The sequence below is a fragment of the Entelurus aequoreus genome, linkage group LG10 (genome assembly GCF_033978785.1).
Source record: "Entelurus aequoreus isolate RoL-2023_Sb linkage group LG10, RoL_Eaeq_v1.1, whole genome shotgun sequence".
Lineage (NCBI taxonomy): Eukaryota > Metazoa > Chordata > Actinopteri > Syngnathiformes > Syngnathidae > Entelurus > Entelurus aequoreus.
This window is the reverse complement of record NC_084740.1, coordinates 43,391,280-43,409,020: the sequence shown is the minus strand read 5'-3', so window position 1 is coordinate 43,409,020 and position 17,741 is coordinate 43,391,280. Positions and strand designations below refer to the sequence as shown.

General features: G+C 39.6%; 1 protein-coding gene across 1 annotated transcript in view; it reads left to right on the top strand.

The window, feature by feature from the left end:
- Positions 1–17,741, top strand: part of ryr1b (ryanodine receptor 1b (skeletal)) — a 297,504-nt gene that overhangs the window by 198,781 nt on the left and 80,982 nt on the right. Inside the window, exons 85-86 of the mRNA XM_062060917.1 lie at positions 2,680–2,753; positions 8,903–8,920. Of these exons, the coding sequence (XP_061916901.1) occupies positions 2,680–2,753; positions 8,903–8,920 (92 nt within the window). The remainder of the gene's footprint in view (positions 1–2,679; positions 2,754–8,902; positions 8,921–17,741) is intronic.

Genomic DNA, 17,741 nt, shown 5'->3' with positions numbered 1-17,741 from the left:
TGCAGTACCGCCTGAAGGATCCAAGGTCCGTAATATCATGGCTTACGTGCAGTGATTTCTCCAGATTCACTGAACCTTTTGATGATATTACGGAGCGTAGATGGTGAAATCCCTAAATTCCTTGCAATAGCTGCTTGAGAAATGTTGTTCTTAAACAATTTGCTCAGACATTTGTTGACAAAGTGGTGACCCTCGCCCCGTCCTTGTTTGTGAATGAGTGAGCATTTCAAGGAAGCTGCTTTTATACCCAATCATGGCACCCACCTGTTCCCAATTAGCCTGTTCACCTGTGGGATGTTCCAAATAAGTCTTTGATGAGCATTCCTCAACTTTCTCACTCTTTTTTGCCACTTGTGCCAGTTTTTTTAAACATGTAGCAGGCATCAAATTCCAAATAAGGTAATATTTGCAAAAGATAACAAAGTTTTCCAGTGTGAACGTTAAGTATCTTGTCTTTGCAGTCTATTCAATTGAATTTAAGTTCAAAAGGATTTGCAAATCATTGTATTTATTTACTTTTTATTTACCATTTACACAACGTGACAACTTCACTGCTTTTGGGGTTTGTATATATATATATATATCCCTTTTGGGGTCGCGGGCGGCGCTGGAGCCTATCTCAGCTGCATTCGGGCGGAAGACGGGGTACACCCTGGACAAGTCGCCACCTCATCACAGGGCCAACACAGATAGACAGACAACATTCACACACTAGGTCCAATTTAGTGTTGCCAATCAACCTATCCCCAGGTGCATGTCTTTGGAGGTGGGAGGGGCCTATCCCCAGGTGCATGTCTTTGGAGGTGGGAGGGACCTATCCCCAGGTGCATGTCTTTGGAGGTGGGAGGAAGCCGGAGTACCCGGAGGGAACCCACGCAGTCACAGGGAGAATATGCAAACTCCACACAGAAAGATCCTGAACCCGGAATTGAACCCAGGACTACTCAGGACCTTCGTATTGATATATACCTGTGTGTGTGTGTGTGTGTGTGTGTATATATATTCAAATATATACTGTATATACAAATATATATAAATACTGTATGTGTACAGTAAATATGTATATATATGTTTATACTGTATGTATATACTGTATATTTATATATATATATCTCAATATACTGTATATGTATATATACATACACACACACATATATATATATATATATATATATATATATATATATATATATATATATATATATATATATATATATATATATATATATATATATATATATATATATATATATATATATATAGTTACTTTCGCCCCCTGGCAAACATTTTTTAGCCCAATGCAATCCCTAAGTCAAAAAGTTTAGACAGCCCTGTTCTGGATCATCATTTGTCCCAAATTAGTCTTTGTTGTGTCTCATGAAGTCTGCCATGATTAGTAGTCTTGTTGTTGTTGAAGGAAATAGCGAGCGTTGTGATGCGTCTATGAAATTAATGCACCGCCGCAGGGCCGGCCCGTGGCATAGGCCGTATAGGCAAATGCTAAGGGCGCCGTCCATCAGGGGGCGCCAAGCCAGTGCCACAAATGTTGGAGAGAAAAAAGAAAAAAAAAAGTTTGTACTATTATTTCTAAATACAAAAAATAATCCCACGTTAATTAAAATGCAAAGTAAAGCCTATTTAATAGAAATATTATTTGTTACATTACGCCCCCCCCCCCCCCCCCCCCCCCCCCATCCCCCCGCACGGTGCGCCCCCTCCCTTCCCGTATCATGACTCTTACCACATCAAAATATCAACACAAGATGTCAAAACGGCCAAAACTGTCAGGTGCCCAGGGAAGAAAAAATAGAAAAGAAGAGGAGGAGAAACGAGAAAAAGACCGAGGTAGCAGGTAGGTAACGTTAGCCTACATGAAATTATTTGTCTGTTACAGAATGTGATAGTAACCTGGCTTTTTAGCATTAAGCTAATGTTACATGATTCGGCAATTGCTAATCAATAAATAGCTAGTTCTGTTTTAACGTCGGGTTAATATTGTGGAGGGGGCTAAATTGTTATGGAAAATAATAATGTAACGTTAGGTAATTACAGTACTCCCACCTTACATTCCTCAGGGACATTTGTATTAGATCTTTTAAGCAGGTGTTTTTTGTTGACATTGTTATTGCCTTCTGGTTAGCTAATGTTTGCCCTGCAGGTAATAGTCACTTTTCCACCCCTTTATATATTAGGTATAGTTGTAAGCCTGGTTGTTAAAGTGCACATCATTAATGTTAATTAAGCAATATCACATGAGAGGGAATGCTGTTTTTTAATTTGAGCACTGCTGTGATTCGGTTAAAGATAATCATAAGATAACATTCTCAAATAATATGTTAATTTGCTTTCTTTAAGTAAAAAAAAGGTCAAAGACAAAGCTATTCGGTTTCTTGTGAGTATATACACTTCACTGCCGATGTGGGGGGGCGCCACCTAAAATCTTGCCTAGGGCGCCAGATTGGTTAGGGCCAGGCCTGCACCGCCGTATGCTTAAAATGATCAAAATACGTAAATATTAGACACTGCTATCGATTCATGCAACCGGCAGCTCATTTTGACATAAAACTGGATCTCCATCCGTATTCATGAGTTGTTGAAATGATTCTTCACCATTTTTCTACTTTTAAAAGCCTTGGAGAAACAAAAAAGTGCTAAATAACAATGTGTGATTTGTCACAGCGTTTTGGACCTGAATGCTTTCGAGAGACAAAACAAGGCAGAAGGACTTGGAATGGTGTCAGAAGAAGGCACCAGTGAGTACTGTCCACACACACACACACACACACACACACACACACACACACACACACACACACACACACACACACGTTCTTGTATTCTTGAGACCTCCGAAAAATGCCTACCTCTTTAGGACCACCCTTTCTAGATATATAAAGATTTGTATTTACAACATGAATAATATATACATACTATGCAAATATAAAAAAGCTTGTTGTGAAAAATAAGTTGGAATTTCACGTTGGAATTTTGGCAGTATTAAAATAAAAGTCGTAATTTTACTCAACACAAGTCAAAATTTAGAAGAAAAACTGAACATTGTGCAATATGATGATAAAATGTGGAATTTTAGTCAACAGTCGCAATTTTACAAGAAAAAGCTTAAAATTTTGGCAATTTTATGAAAAGAGTCGTAATTTTACTCGACGAAAAGTCCCAATTTTATACGAAAACTTTAAAATTTGGGCAATATTATAATAATGATCGGAATTTTACTTGGCAAAATTGTGACGAAAGTCATAATTTTACTCAAAAAATGTCACTATTTTACAAGAACAACAAAAAATTGGCAATAAATACTGTGATAAAAGTCAGAATTTTATATGACAAATGTCACCATTTCGCATTAAAAAGTAATAATTTTACATTAAAAAAGTTATAATTTTACGAGAAAATATTGCAATATTACAGAAACAGAAAGAATTTGAGGAAATTGTTCCTAATTAAAAATTTAAAAAAAGTCGACACGTTGTGAGAAAAGAAATAAAAGAAAAGTAAAATTTTTTGGGGGAATTTTTAGTTTGTAATTGGTTTTTAATCTTCATAAATATACAGTATGTCTTTATATACATATGTATTTCTTTTAGCCAAAGGGGGCACATTTTAATTTTTTACACACACTTGTTATTACATATGTTGCCCAGAGGGGGAGCACTTTAAATGTTTACACACACACTTGTTATTTCATATGTTGACCAGAGGGGGAGCACTTTTAAAAGCGACACACAGTCAATTTGAAAAATCCCTCCTTTTTTGGGACCACCCTCATGTTGACAGATGTCACCACCAACATACTTGCCAACCCTCCCGTTTTTAGCGGGAGACTCCCGTATTCAGCGCCTCTCCCGATAACCTCCCGGCAGACAATTTTCTCCCGACAAACTCCGGTATTCAGCCGGAGCTGGAGGCCACGCCCCTCCAGCTCAATGCGGACCTGAGTGGGGACAGCCTGTTCTCACGTCCGCTTTTCCACAATATAAACAGCTTGCCTGCCCAATGACGTCATAACATCTACGGCTTTTAGAGAGTAGAGTGCACAACTGCGCACACAACAAGGAGACGAAGCAGAAGAACGAGGAAGTTGCAGACATGGCGACGCCGTCGACGAGCAAGATGAAGAAATACGCTTGCAAGTTCCAAAACGAATGAAAACAAGAATTTCAGTTATAGTTCGAAGGGGAAGGTGTATGTATGTTGCCTGTACATTTTGTAAAACAGACTTCTCCATTGAACACGGTGGCCGAAATGATATACTCAGACATGAACGGAGAAGTTAAACAGGACAATGCTGCCATCTACTGGATAGCCTCCGGAACACTAAAATTCAAGTATTTATTTTATTTATATGTATAATAAAATAAATATATATATATATATATATATTAGAGATGTCCGATAATATCGGCCGGCCGATATTATCGGCCGATAAATGCTTTAAAATGTAATATCGGAAATTATCGGTATAGTTTTTTTTATTATCGGTATCTTTTTTTATATTTTTTTTATTTTTTATTTTTTTAAATTAAATCAACATAAAAAACACAAGATACACAAACCCAAAAAACCTCCCTCCCCCATTTACACTCATTCACACAAAAGGGTTGTTTCCTTCTGTTATTAATATTCTGCTTCCTACATTATATATCAATATATATCAGGGGTCACCAACGCGGTGCCCGCGGGCACCAGGTCGCCCGTAAGGACCAGATGAGTCGCCCGCGGGCCTGTTCTAAAAAAATAAAAATAAAAAATAAATAAATTTTTTTTTTTTTTTTTTTTTTAATTAAATCTACATAGAAAAAACACAAGATACACTTTCAATCAGTGCATCAACCCAAACAACCTCCCCCATGCACACTCATCCACACCCACTCACACAAAAGAGGTTATTTCTTTCTGCTACCAATATTCTGGTTCCCACAACATAGACAACACATCTGCAAGGGACACAGTCCCTGAAGCACACATGATTGTATAGGCTGCTGGTCCACTAACATTTTCATTAATTACTATTTTTTATGTAATTATTTTTATATTCTTTTACTTTCTTTTTTATCCAAGAAAAATGTTTTTTATTTATTTATCTTATTTTATTTTATTTTTTGAAGATAAGGCCCTTGCCTTATCTTCAACAGACCAGGTTGTCAATGAAATTAGATTTGTTTAAAGGGTTTTTTAAACCATGCCCAGTCCAGATAATGTCCAAGTCGGACTCAGCAACACACACCTTCATTCATGTACACAGAAAAAAATTAGGGAACCCAACAGATTGCATATAATTTATAAACAAAATTACATTTTCAAAATAAGCATTTATGTACAGTCCAGATTATGTCCAGGTCACTCAAATTAGGGAACACAACAACAGATATCATATAATCTATAAACATAATTATACTTTCAAAATAAGCCTTTGAGGACTTCTCATCTTTTTTTTTAATGTTTTTTGGCATCATTATCGTTTTCAACCATGTAACTTTCTAAAGTTAGAAAATACTGAATAAATGTTTTAAAGAAAGTAATACTAAGTGAATATCTGTTTTTGGCCTTAAAAATTAACATTTTACCGAGTACTATAATTAAATTGACTAAATCATGATTTTCAATGAACTCTCCTAAAATAACAGAAACCACATTAAGCTTCATAAACAAACCAATCCTTAAACACATTTTTCAACTTCCACCCAAAACGAAGACACAATATGACAATACCAAAACAAATGCAGGGTGATTCAGGCTCCTGACAACAAAATCAGCAATCATCTGACTCTGTCATATTCCATAATTTTAACATTTTCCCTGTGGGTAAGAAGTTATAAATAATTTTAATTTGAAAATAACGATTTTGCACATCGATAGTAGTTTTATAGATTAGTTTGAATATGGCATCCCATGGCAACGGGCAGTCAAAAAAGTCCTCCCATTTTCCATTTGTGTTGTATGAGGCAGCCTTCAAAGATTTCTTTATTAAATAAAAATTATATATTTTTATATTTATTTTAGTTCCTTTTTGCCAACTAGAATTTCTTATTAGAGGTTTAAAAACTAATAATTTAGTAGTTCCATAATTAATTATTTGTTTCCATCTTTTCCCAATTACTCCAGTTAGTTGATAAAATGAGAAGCTTGAGCAAGCATCACCATACATAGCTCTAAATTCATCATACTTCATAATTTTACCATTCTCATTGATAATATCATTGACAAAAATTATTCCTCTTTCAAACATATTTTTCCAAAAGGAAGGCTTTCCATCTATTACAATATTAGAGTTCATCCATATCAACTGCTGCAAAATATCGTCTCTTTTTTTCTGGCACATAAAATTGAAAACACCACTATGAGTGGATTGTTTCCTTTATGAACCCCGCCATGTTTCCCAGCAGACTCTCTGGGAGGGGATCACTTGTAAAAAAGGATACAATTTCTTTTGATACTGTACATGTTTTTTGTCCAACAGGACATTTGTGTACCACTCAATGTTTAAATACATCTTTGGAACAATTGATGCTTTTAAAGACAGACACATAGCTTCAAGGTTGAGAAGTTTCAGGCCCCCATATTCATACTCTTTGTACAAAACCTTTCTTTTAATCTTTTCTGGTTTGCCGTTCCAGACAAAATCGAAGACCCTCCGCTCATAAATCTTAAAAAAGTTTTGTGATGGAGCTTGTAATGACAAAAACAAATAAATAAATTGAGGAATAATTAACGAGTTGGCAATAGACATTTTACCATACAAGGTTAGGGATTTCCCTTTCCATAATTGCATAATTTTGTCCAGCTTTCTTAGTCGATTATCATAATTTACTGAGCCTAGATCTTCCAGATTTTCTGGGACAACAACACCAAGTATGTTAACTGGTCCATCTGTCCACAAAACAGGCACTTTGCATTCCATTCGAAAGGACGTTCCCTTTAGATTTCCGATCCTTAACATTTTACATTTATCATAATTAAGCTTAAGGCCAGATTGCTGTGAAAATATGTCCAAAAGATTAAGAAGGTTCCGCAAACAATGAGGAAAAATCGTATCTTTGTGAATCAGCCTTTTCTGACATGAACTTCATCAAGAACAAACACAGAACACGCCTCACTGATGCACATCTGCAAGACTCACTCAGAGTTGCAGTGTCAAGTTACACACCAGAGTACAACACACTAGTTAACAGCATGCAATGCCAGGCTTCCCACTAACTGACAAAGAAACAGATAACAGATTTGGTGTCCAGTTCAAAGTGTGACATGATTTAAAAATTTGAGAGTTTACTTTTGTATTTTACATGAGTTATTATTTGTACAAACATGGTGCAAAGTAATTCATGATTTGTTAAAAAATGTTAGTGGCTAGCTAGTTAAAATGGGATATTGTGATTTCACAAGACTGTCTTAGAAGTGATCATTTGAAAATGTTCAATTTGAAAAATGTGCACTTAGAGAAAATATAAAAATAAAGTGTTGCATATTGATATTTATCTGTTTCTATATATATTTATTGTGAGAAATCATTAAGATGATCAGTGTTTCCACAAAGATAAATATCATTAATTATTAATAATAACAGAGTTAAAGCTAAATTGAGCAAATTGGCTATTTCTGGCAATTTATTTAAGTGTGTATCTAACTGGTAGCCCTTCGCATTAATCAGTACCCAAGAAGTAGCCCTTGGTTTCAAAAAGGTTGGTGACCCCTGATATATATCAATACAGCCTGCAAGGGATACAGTCTGTGCTTCCTACATTATATATCAATATATATCAATACAGTCTGCAAGGGATACAGTCCGTAAGCACACATGATTGTGCGTGCTGCTGGTCCACTAATAGTACTAACCTTTAACAGTTAATTTGACTAATTTTCATTAATTACTAGTTTCTATGTAACTGATTTTATATTGTTTTACTTTCTTTTTTATTCAAGAAAATGTTTTTAATTTATTTATCTTATTTTATTTTATTAATTTAAAAAAAAGGACCTTATCTTCACCATACCTGGTTGTCCAAATTAGGCATAATAATGTGTTAATTCCACAACTGTATATATCAGTATCGGTATCATTTGATATCGGTATCGGTAATTAAAGAGTTGGACAATATCGGAATATCGGATATCGGCAAAAAGTAATTATCGGACATCCCTAATATATATATATAGCTAGAATTCACTGAAAGTCAAGTATTTCATATATACTGTATATATATATATATATATATATATATATATATATATATATATATATATATATATATATATATATATATATATATATATATATATATATATATATATATATATATATATATATATATATATATATGAAATACTTGAGTTGGTGAATACTTGAGTTGGTGAATTCTAGCTGTAAATATACTCTCCTCTTAACCACGCCCTTAAGCACGCCCGACCACGCCCCCCGCCCCAACCACGCCACGCCCCCCGATATCGGAGGTCTCAAGGTTGGCAAGTATGCACCACCAAATGAGATTATTAGATGCAATGTTATTGGGACCATGACTTATGTCATCACAGATACTTTTCCTTCTTCATGTCTCAAGAAGGCTAGAAATACAAGAACACAAACGCACACACTTACACAATGTGGATGCAGGTCCAGTGTGTGTTTGCGTGCACATCTGTATGACTGAGTGTGTGTGTGTGTGTGTGTGTGTGTGTGTGTGTGTGTGTGTGTGTGTGTGTGTGTGTGTGTGTGTGTGTGTGTGTGTGTGTGTGTGTGTGCGCGTGTTGCCATGGGACCTTGTTGTGTTGTCCATGATCTCATGCATTGAAGTCTTCTTCATCCACTGACAGCACTGAGGTTTGTGGACTCACTGCATCTCTTGTCTTCTCTCCTCCTCTATTTGAACCGTCACGCTGCTGCTGTCAGATAAGAAGCTTGAACGCGGTAAATGTCTCTGGTAGCTGCTCCACCTCACCTTGCCGTGATATTAATCCGCTTTCCATCCCTCGCTCCCTTAAGGGCCCAGTAGAACTAAACTCTGACTAAACCAGCTCCAGCTCTGCTGCTGATGCGTTATCATCATCATCCTCATCATCCTCTCTGGCTGTATCGTTGTGAAGTGTTTGATCGCAGATCTACTGCAACTCAAACCATGGCCAAATAGACCACGCCCACTTTTACAATTGAGCAATGCAAAATTTGTATTTTTTGTTTTGGTTCCCAATGTACACAAAACCGAGGCACTTTCAACATATCTCAACAGTTTCAAACGTCCACCAGGTTGAGCAATTATTCATGTCAAGGAAAGAAAATAAAGGCAAATGCAACTACAAAATAAAATAAATAAATACTAATTAAAAATTGGATAACAAACAAAATTCACTTTAAATTCCTCCAATACATTTAAGAGCTTTTGTACTTTTAACCATTTTCTGATCATTTAACTGATCATTTGAAAACATTAAGCCAGGGGTTGGCAACACTAAATGTTGAAAGAGCCATATTGGACCAAAAATACAAAAAACTAATCTGTCTGGAGCTGTAAAAAATGAAAAGCTGCGTATAAGTCTCTGTAAGTGTCTATATTAGCTATAATAGCCTACTATCAAAATGACTTTAAAAGTCTTATATAAGTGTTATAATGAAGGCAACACATGATGTAAATGTCTATATTAGCTATAATAGCCTACTATCAAAATGACTTTAAAAGTCTTATATAAGTGTTATAATGAAGGCAACACATGATGTAAGTGTCTATATTAGCTATATTAGCCTACTATCAAAATGACTTTAAAAGTCTTATATAAGTGTTATAATGAAGGCAACACATGATGTGTCTATATTAGCTATATTAGCCTACTATCAAAATTACTTTAAAAGTCTTATATAAGTGTTATAATGAAGGCAACACATGATGTAAGTGTCTATATTAGCCTACTATCAAAATTACTTTAAAAGTCTTATATAAGTGTTATAATGAAGACAACACATGATGTAAGTGTCTATATTGGCCTACTATCAAAATGACTTTAAAAGGCTTATATAAGTGTTATAATGAAGGCAACACATGATGTAAGTGTCTATATTAGCTATATTAGCCTACTATCAAAATGACTTTAAAAGTCTTATATAAGTGTTATAATGAAGGCAACACATGATGTAAGTGTCTATATTAGCCTACTATCAAAATGACTTTAAAAGGCTTATATAAGTGTTATAATGAAGGCAACACATGATGTAAGTGTCTATATTAGCCTACTATCAAAATGACTTTAAAAGGCTTATATAAGTGTTATAATGAAGGCAACACATGATGTAAGTGTCTATATTAGCCTACTATCAAAATGACTTTAAAATTCTTATATAAGTGTTATAATGAAGGCAACACATGATGTAAGTGTCTATATTAGCCTACTATCAAAATGACTTTAAAAGTCTTATATAAGTGTTATAATGAAGGCAACACATGATGTAAGTGTCTATATTGGCCTACTATCAAAATGACTTTAAAAGGCTTAAATAAGTGTTATTATGAAGGAAACACATGATGTAAGTGTCTATATTAGCCTACTATCAAAATGACTTTAAAAGGCTTATATAAGTGTTATAATGAAGGCAACACATGATGTAAGTGTCTATATTAGCCTACTATCAAAATGACTTTAAAAGGCTTATATAAGTGTTATAATGAAGGCAACACATGATGTAAGTGTCTATATTAGCCTACTATCAAAATGACTTTAAAATTCTTATATAAGTGTTATAATGAAGGCAACACATGATGTAAGTGTCTATATTAGCCTACTATCAAAATGACTTTAAAAGTCTTATATAAGTGTTATAATGAAGGCAACACATGATGTAAGTGTCTATATAAGCCTACTATCAAAATGACTTTAAAAGTCTTATATAAGTGTTATAATGAAGGCAACACATGATGTAAGTGTCTATATTAGCTATATTAGCCTACAATCAAAATGACTTTAAAATTCTTATATAAGTGTTATCATGAAGGCAACACATGATGTAAGTGTCTATATTAGCCTACTATCAAAATGACTTTAAAATTCTTATATAAGTGTTATAATGAAGGCAACACATGATGTAAGTGTCTATATTAGCTATATTAGCCTACTATCAAAATGACTTTAAAAGGCTTATATAAGTGTTACAATGAAGGCAACACATGATGTAAGTGTCTATATTAGCTATATTAGCCTACTATCAAAATGACTATGTGTCGGAGGCTGAAGCAAATCTTCGTTGACAGAAATGTTGAAATTTAATATTTATTCTACACATTTTTACAACATTAGAAAACATTAGTAAATCAGAGGCTACTCAGAGGGTGAGATAACTCCTGGAAGTGATTGGCTTTTAATGGCCAAAAGTGTAGATGTGTGTGTCCAAGTTAAAGGAAATTGCAAGCTGTCTTCTTATAATAGATTACAATTTCTACAAGCTGGTAAATGTGATGTGTTTTGACCTTTTTGGTCACTAAATATGTCCACTTATAGGTGGTTTGCAATCACGTGACCGAGAGGCACATCCGGGCACTTTCGAGTGTCAGGCGAACATGACGCCATTAAACTAGGGTTAATCGTGTATGCAGTACTTCCGCCACCCCGCAGGGGGCAACAGTAGGGTGAGTAGAAGAAGAGTATTAATGCAACCCCGGGAGAAAAAAAATCGAACTAAATTGCAAAAATTGGCTGGACGACAAAGTCTGAATGTGCTCGAGTCATTGTTTCCTGGCGGACCTTTTAAGCCACGGACACATTGATCCGGATAGTAGACATCAACGAAACGTGGCCAAACATTTGTAAGTAGATATAATTTGTGCATAAATGTATTTACTTTGTTTTGTATCGAAACTGCTGACTTCGTGATGTCTTTTGTATTCGTGGTCGTGCTGTTTTGTCGGAGAGTCACGTTCAAACCTCTTAATACGTGTAGTGCTAAATTTGACCAGTAGAGGGCGACAACGCTACTAGTGATAATCAATCCAATCCACTTTATTTATATTATAGCACATTTACACAAGAATGTTTCCAAAGTGCTGCACAGCCATGTTAAAAACAATATTAAAAACAGTATTATGCTACACCAATGACTGAATACAAACAAAAAATAAATGAATAGAAAACCAATATAAAAAATAAATATGATTAAAAACGATTTTAAAGGGTAAAACCAATTAAAACAGTAAAATAGACATCAAAATGTATTTAAAAAAAACCCACAGAGGACAGAAGACCACACAACTCACGTAGTGTTAAAAGCCAAAGAATAAAAGTGGGTCTTAAGACGAGACTTAAAACACTCCACTGTGGAAGCAGTTTGAACATGGAGGGGCCGAGTGTTCCAGAGCTTAGGGTCGACCACAGAGAAGGCCCTGTCTCCCCTGGTTTTAAGTCTCGTCCTCGGCACCACGAGCTGGAGCTGGCTCTCGGACCTCAGAGCGCGCGCAGGAGTGTAAATTTGGATGAGGTCCGAGATATACTGAGGTGCCAGTCCATGTAAAGCAGGGGTCACCAACCTTTTTGAAACCAAGAGCTACTTCTTGGGTAGTGATTAATGCGAAGGGCTACCAGTTTGATACACACTTAAATAAATTGCCAGAAATAGCCAATTTGCTCAATTTACCTTTAACTCTGTTATTATTAATAATTAATGATATTTACACTTAATTGAACGGTTTAAAAGAGGAGAAAACACACAAAAAATGACAATTAAATTTTGAAACATAGTTTATCTTCAATTTCGACTCTTTAAAATTCAAAATTCAACCGAAAAAAAGAAGAGAAAAACTAGCAAATTCGAATCTTTTTGAAAAAATTAAAAAAATAATTTATGGAACATTATTAGTAATTTTTCCTGATTAAGATTAATTTTACAATTTTGATTACATGTTTTAAATAGGTTAAAATCCAATCTGCACTTTGTTAGAATATATATATCAAATTGGACCAAGCTATATTTCTAACAAAGACAGTTTACAAAAACACAGGATAAGTTGTAAAATTCCTTTGTGCTGGCACATACTTGAGAGTGTTTGGTGATGGCTGGTGAAATGGTGGATGGGTGTTTTGCAATTTGGACGCATCATCAGTAGTGTGCCCCTGGGTCACTGGGCGTTTCGGCCTTATCACTAGACGCCCTCTCCAGGGGTGGCCAGCCACAGGGTGATCGGCCCAGGGCTTGCGTCAATCCCAATTAAGCATGAGTCGCTTGGTGTTGAACAGCAGACTTCTCATGGGACTATGCATGGCAGGGGCGTCCTTTTCCCTGAGTCAAGCCTAAGCTGACCGCATACCTCCTGGCTTGCTACTTGGGGGCCCAACAGGGGTCTTTCCTCCTCATGAACAGCCACTGGCTGCCTCTTTCGGCTGCCTCCGATGCAGCTTTGATGGCTATACGCAGGCGTTGGCCTCGGACTCCCAGGTCTACAAGCAATTTGGTGGTAGATCTCGCCACAAAGCCTCTGCAGCCCACCTCCACTGGACGGACCTCAGTGTTCCAGCCACGATGTTGTGCTTCAGCTGCAAGCTCGGCATAGCGTTGGTGTTTTCGCTCATAAGCCTCATCCACTGAGTCCTCCCAGGGTACTGTAAGCTCGATGATGAAAACCTTTTTTTGTGAAGGGGACCAGAGCACCACGTCCGGTCTCAGGGTGGTCACAGCAATCTCCGGAGGAAACGCAAGCTGCCGGCCAAGATCAACCAGCATCCTCCAGTCGCGGGCTAAGCATAGCTGGCCTCGCTCAGGTGGTATGGAGCCGCTCCTGACTACCTTAGCCCCTTCGCGGACAAAGGTAATGGTCTGCTGGCGGTTGGCTGCTGGTGGTGGTAGGGAGTTGATGGTTACTCGTTTGTCCTCCAGGGTGGACGCAAGGGTCTTTAGGACTTGATTGTGACGCCAGGTGTAACGTCCTTGGGTGAGACTGGTTTTGCACCCTGTGAGAATGTGCTTGAGGGTGGCTGGCATGGAACAAAGGGCACACACCGGGTCTTCGCCGAACCACTGGTGAAGGTTAACTGGTGTTGGAAGGATGTCATATGTAGCTCTGATGACAAAGCTCAACTGCCTAGCTTCCATGGCCCACATATCCTTCCAGCTGATCTTCCTCCTCTCCACACTGTCCCATCTCGTCCACTGACCCTGTTTGCCCAAAGAGACTGCCTTGGCCCATCTTGCAGCCTCTTCCTGGCGGTGTACTTCGTCCACCACCATCTTCCTCCGTTCTGGTGCTGTGGCCTTACTCCAAGCCGGGCGGGTAGCTGTTAGCCCAAAGCCTCCTCTTCCTTGCTGGACATAGCCCACAATGTCAGCATGTCTGAGGGCTGCTGTTGCTTCTTCCACTGCTTTGGCTGGTCTCCATTTACGCCCTGTCGCCAAGGTTGGTGCATTGTTGCTCACTACCAAGTCTCTGGATTCATTCAGTGTCATCTGGAGTCTTGTTTTTGCACACTTGAACTCCTCTGTGAGACTGGTGAGGGGCAGCTTGAGGATGCCATCTCCGTAGAGGCCTATGGTGGTAAGGCATCGTGGAACTCCGAGCCATTTTTTGATGTAGCCTGTGACTCCTCTTTCCAACTTCTCTACAGTCGAGATTGGGACCTCATAAACTGCGAGGGGCCACAGTATCCTGGGTAGGAGTCCGAACTGCAGGCACCAGGCCTTTAACTTTCCAGGCAGTTGGGTGTTATCGATGGACTGTAGGCCGCTGCTGATATCCTTACGTAGTTGTTGCACCTGGTCTTTGTCCTTCAGGCTTGCATCATACCACCTGCCAAGGCTCTTTACAGGCTGCTCAGACACTGTTGGGATTTGGTCATCTCCGATGAAGAATTTCAGGTCCGAGAGCACTCCCTTCACAATTGAGATGCTTCGTGACTTGGATGGTTTGATCTTCATACGGGCCCAACTGATGTTCTCTTCCAGTTTTCTGAGAAGCCTCCTGGTGCATGGGACGGTGGTGGTCAACGTTGTAATATCGTCCATGTAAGCTCTGAGTGGGGGAAGGCGCTGGCCAGAGTCAACCCGCTGACCGCCTACCACCCACTTTGAGGCGCGGATGATAACCTCCATCGCCATCGTGAATGCCAGGGGTGAAATAGTGCATCCCGCCATGATGCCCACCTCCAAGCGCTGCCAAGAGGTGGTAAAGTCAGAGGTTGTGAAGCAGAACTGCATGTCCTGGAAGTAGGATTTAACTAGGGCTGTGATGGTGTCCGGTATGTGGAAGAAGTTGAAGGCAGACCACAGGAGTTCATGGGGCACCGAACCAAAGGCGTTGGCGAGGTCCAGGAAGACTACGTGGAGATCCTTTCTCTCCGCTTTTGCCACTTGGATCTGGTGCCAGATCATGCTGAAGTGTTCTGAGCACCCAGAGAATCCTGATATACCTGCCTTTTGTACAGATGTATCGATGTACTTATTTCTTCGCAGATACTCGCCCATCCTCTGTGCAATGACACTGAAGAAGATTTTGCCCTCAACGTTTAGCAGGGAGATTGGACGGAATTGGCTGATGTTCTCTGCATCCTTCTCCTTTGGGATGAGGACTCCTCCTGCCCTACGCCACATTTTGGGTATCATCTTCTTTTGCCATGCTGTTCTCATGAGTCTCCAGAGAAACCTCAGGATGTCCGGTGCGTTCTTGTACACCTTGTATGGGACTCCATTTGGCCCCGGGGCTGATGCAGATCTTGCTCGACGCACAGTGTTTTCCACTTCTTTCCATGTTGGAGGGCCGATAGGCATATGATGTTCGGGAGGGTCAATCGGCGGGATATCTGAAGGGATGGTGAGACATTCATAGCGCCTTGGGTCAGAGTGCGTTGCTTTCAGGTGATCTTCCAGGTCTGCCTTTGTTGTTTTAAGGGCTCCACTTTTTTCCTTTGCGAAGATACTTTTGAGGAACTTGAAGGGATCTTTATAGAACCGTGTTCTAGTTTGTTCTTTCTTCCTTCTACGTTTCCGTAGGTTCTCTGCTCTGCGGAGGGATGCCAGTCGGGTTTTAATGTCGACTTGGAGCACATTTATGCCTTCCCTTTCCACTCCAGAGGCTTTTCTCCACTGTTTCCTAAGTTGTCTCCTTTCAAGGACGAGGCGCCTGATCTCATGTTGCCTCCTAGAAACTGGTGCGGTTGAGACGTTTTTTCCACCTTTCCTTACTTGCACTCCGAAGCGTTCTGACCCATATTGATAGATAATGTCCCCCATTCTCTCCAACTTCTTTTCCACTGTCCCTTGTAGTTGTTTGAGGGACAGGGCCAGGTCAGTATTGATTGTTTCCCACAGTTTCTTATCCACGACACCGGGCCACTTCACATGCAGTCTAATCCCTGCTAGTCTCCTTTCGACTGCAGGTCTAGGAGGTTGGGTCGGTTCTACCGTCGTTGTCATCAGCTCTGTGTTTGCTTCCTCCGTGACATTGGTACTGATGTACTGCAAGCTGTGGTTTGCGTCCAGTTGCTGTACTTCATTCGACTGATTTGACTCTTTTCGTAGAAAGTAGTCAATGCGAGGCCTCTGTCTCTCTTCTCTCAAACACTTCTTCTTTCCCTGGTGAACTCTCAACCCATGATGTGATGTAATGCTCCTCCAACCACAGGGACATATCTGCAGTTTGTGTCCCGTCGTCGTGGTTGTAGCTGTGGCAGTTGCAGTGTCACTCTCTTGTATTGTGCTTTCACTCATAGTCGTTTCCGGTCCAGGGTCTGTTACCGTGATGTCAGCCGATGAGTCATCTTCCGCCCCCACTCTCGCAGACTCTAGGGGTGTTTTCTTCTGTCGTCTTTTCGTAGCTATAACGGGTGCTTCCAACATGCGAAGGCATGGGAAGCTACAAGCATGGGAAGCTAGCCCATGCCTGTCCCAGTGGGGTCTATTCCCTCCTGTCAGCTGTCTTTCCACGCTGCCACAAGGACTTTCCCCTGTTGTCAGCTGATCTTTCTCAGCGGTCACTGGACTTAGTGTCCAGTTACTCAGTTTACAAAAACACAGGATAAGTTGTAAAATTCCTTTGTGCTGGCACATACTTGAGAGTGTTTGGTGATGGCTGGTGAAATGGTGGATGGGTGTTTTGCAATTTGGACGCATCATCAGTAGTGTGCCCCTGGGTCACTGGGCGTTTCGGCCTTATCACTAGACGCCCTCTCCAGGGGTGGCCAGCCACAGGGTGATCGGCCCAGGGCTTGCGTCAATCCCAATTAAGCATGAGTCGCTTGGTGTTGAACAGCAGACTTCTCATGGGACTATGCATGGCAGGGGCGTCCTTTTCCCTGAGTCAAGCCTAAGCTGACCGCATACCTCCTGGCTTGCTACTTGGGGGCCCAACAGGGGTCTTTCCTCCTCATGAACAGCCACTGGCTGCCTCTTTCGGCTGCCTCCGATGCAGCTTTGATGGCTATACGCAGGCGTTGGCCTCGGACTCCCAGGTCTACAAGCAATTTGGTGGTAGATCTCGCCACAAAGCCTCTGCAGCCCACCTCCACTGGACGGACCTCAGTGTTCCAGCCACGATGTTGTGCTTCAGCTGCAAGCTCGGCATAGCGTTGGTGTTTTCGCTCATAAGCCTCATCCACTGAGTCCTCCCAGGGTACTGTAAACTCGATGATGAAAACCTTTTTTTGTGAAGGGGACCAGAGCACCACGTCCGGTCTCAGGGTGGTCACAGCAATCTCCGGAGGAAACGCAAGCTGCCGGCCAAGATCAACCAGCATCCTCCAGTCGCGGGCTAAGCATAGCTGGCCTCGCT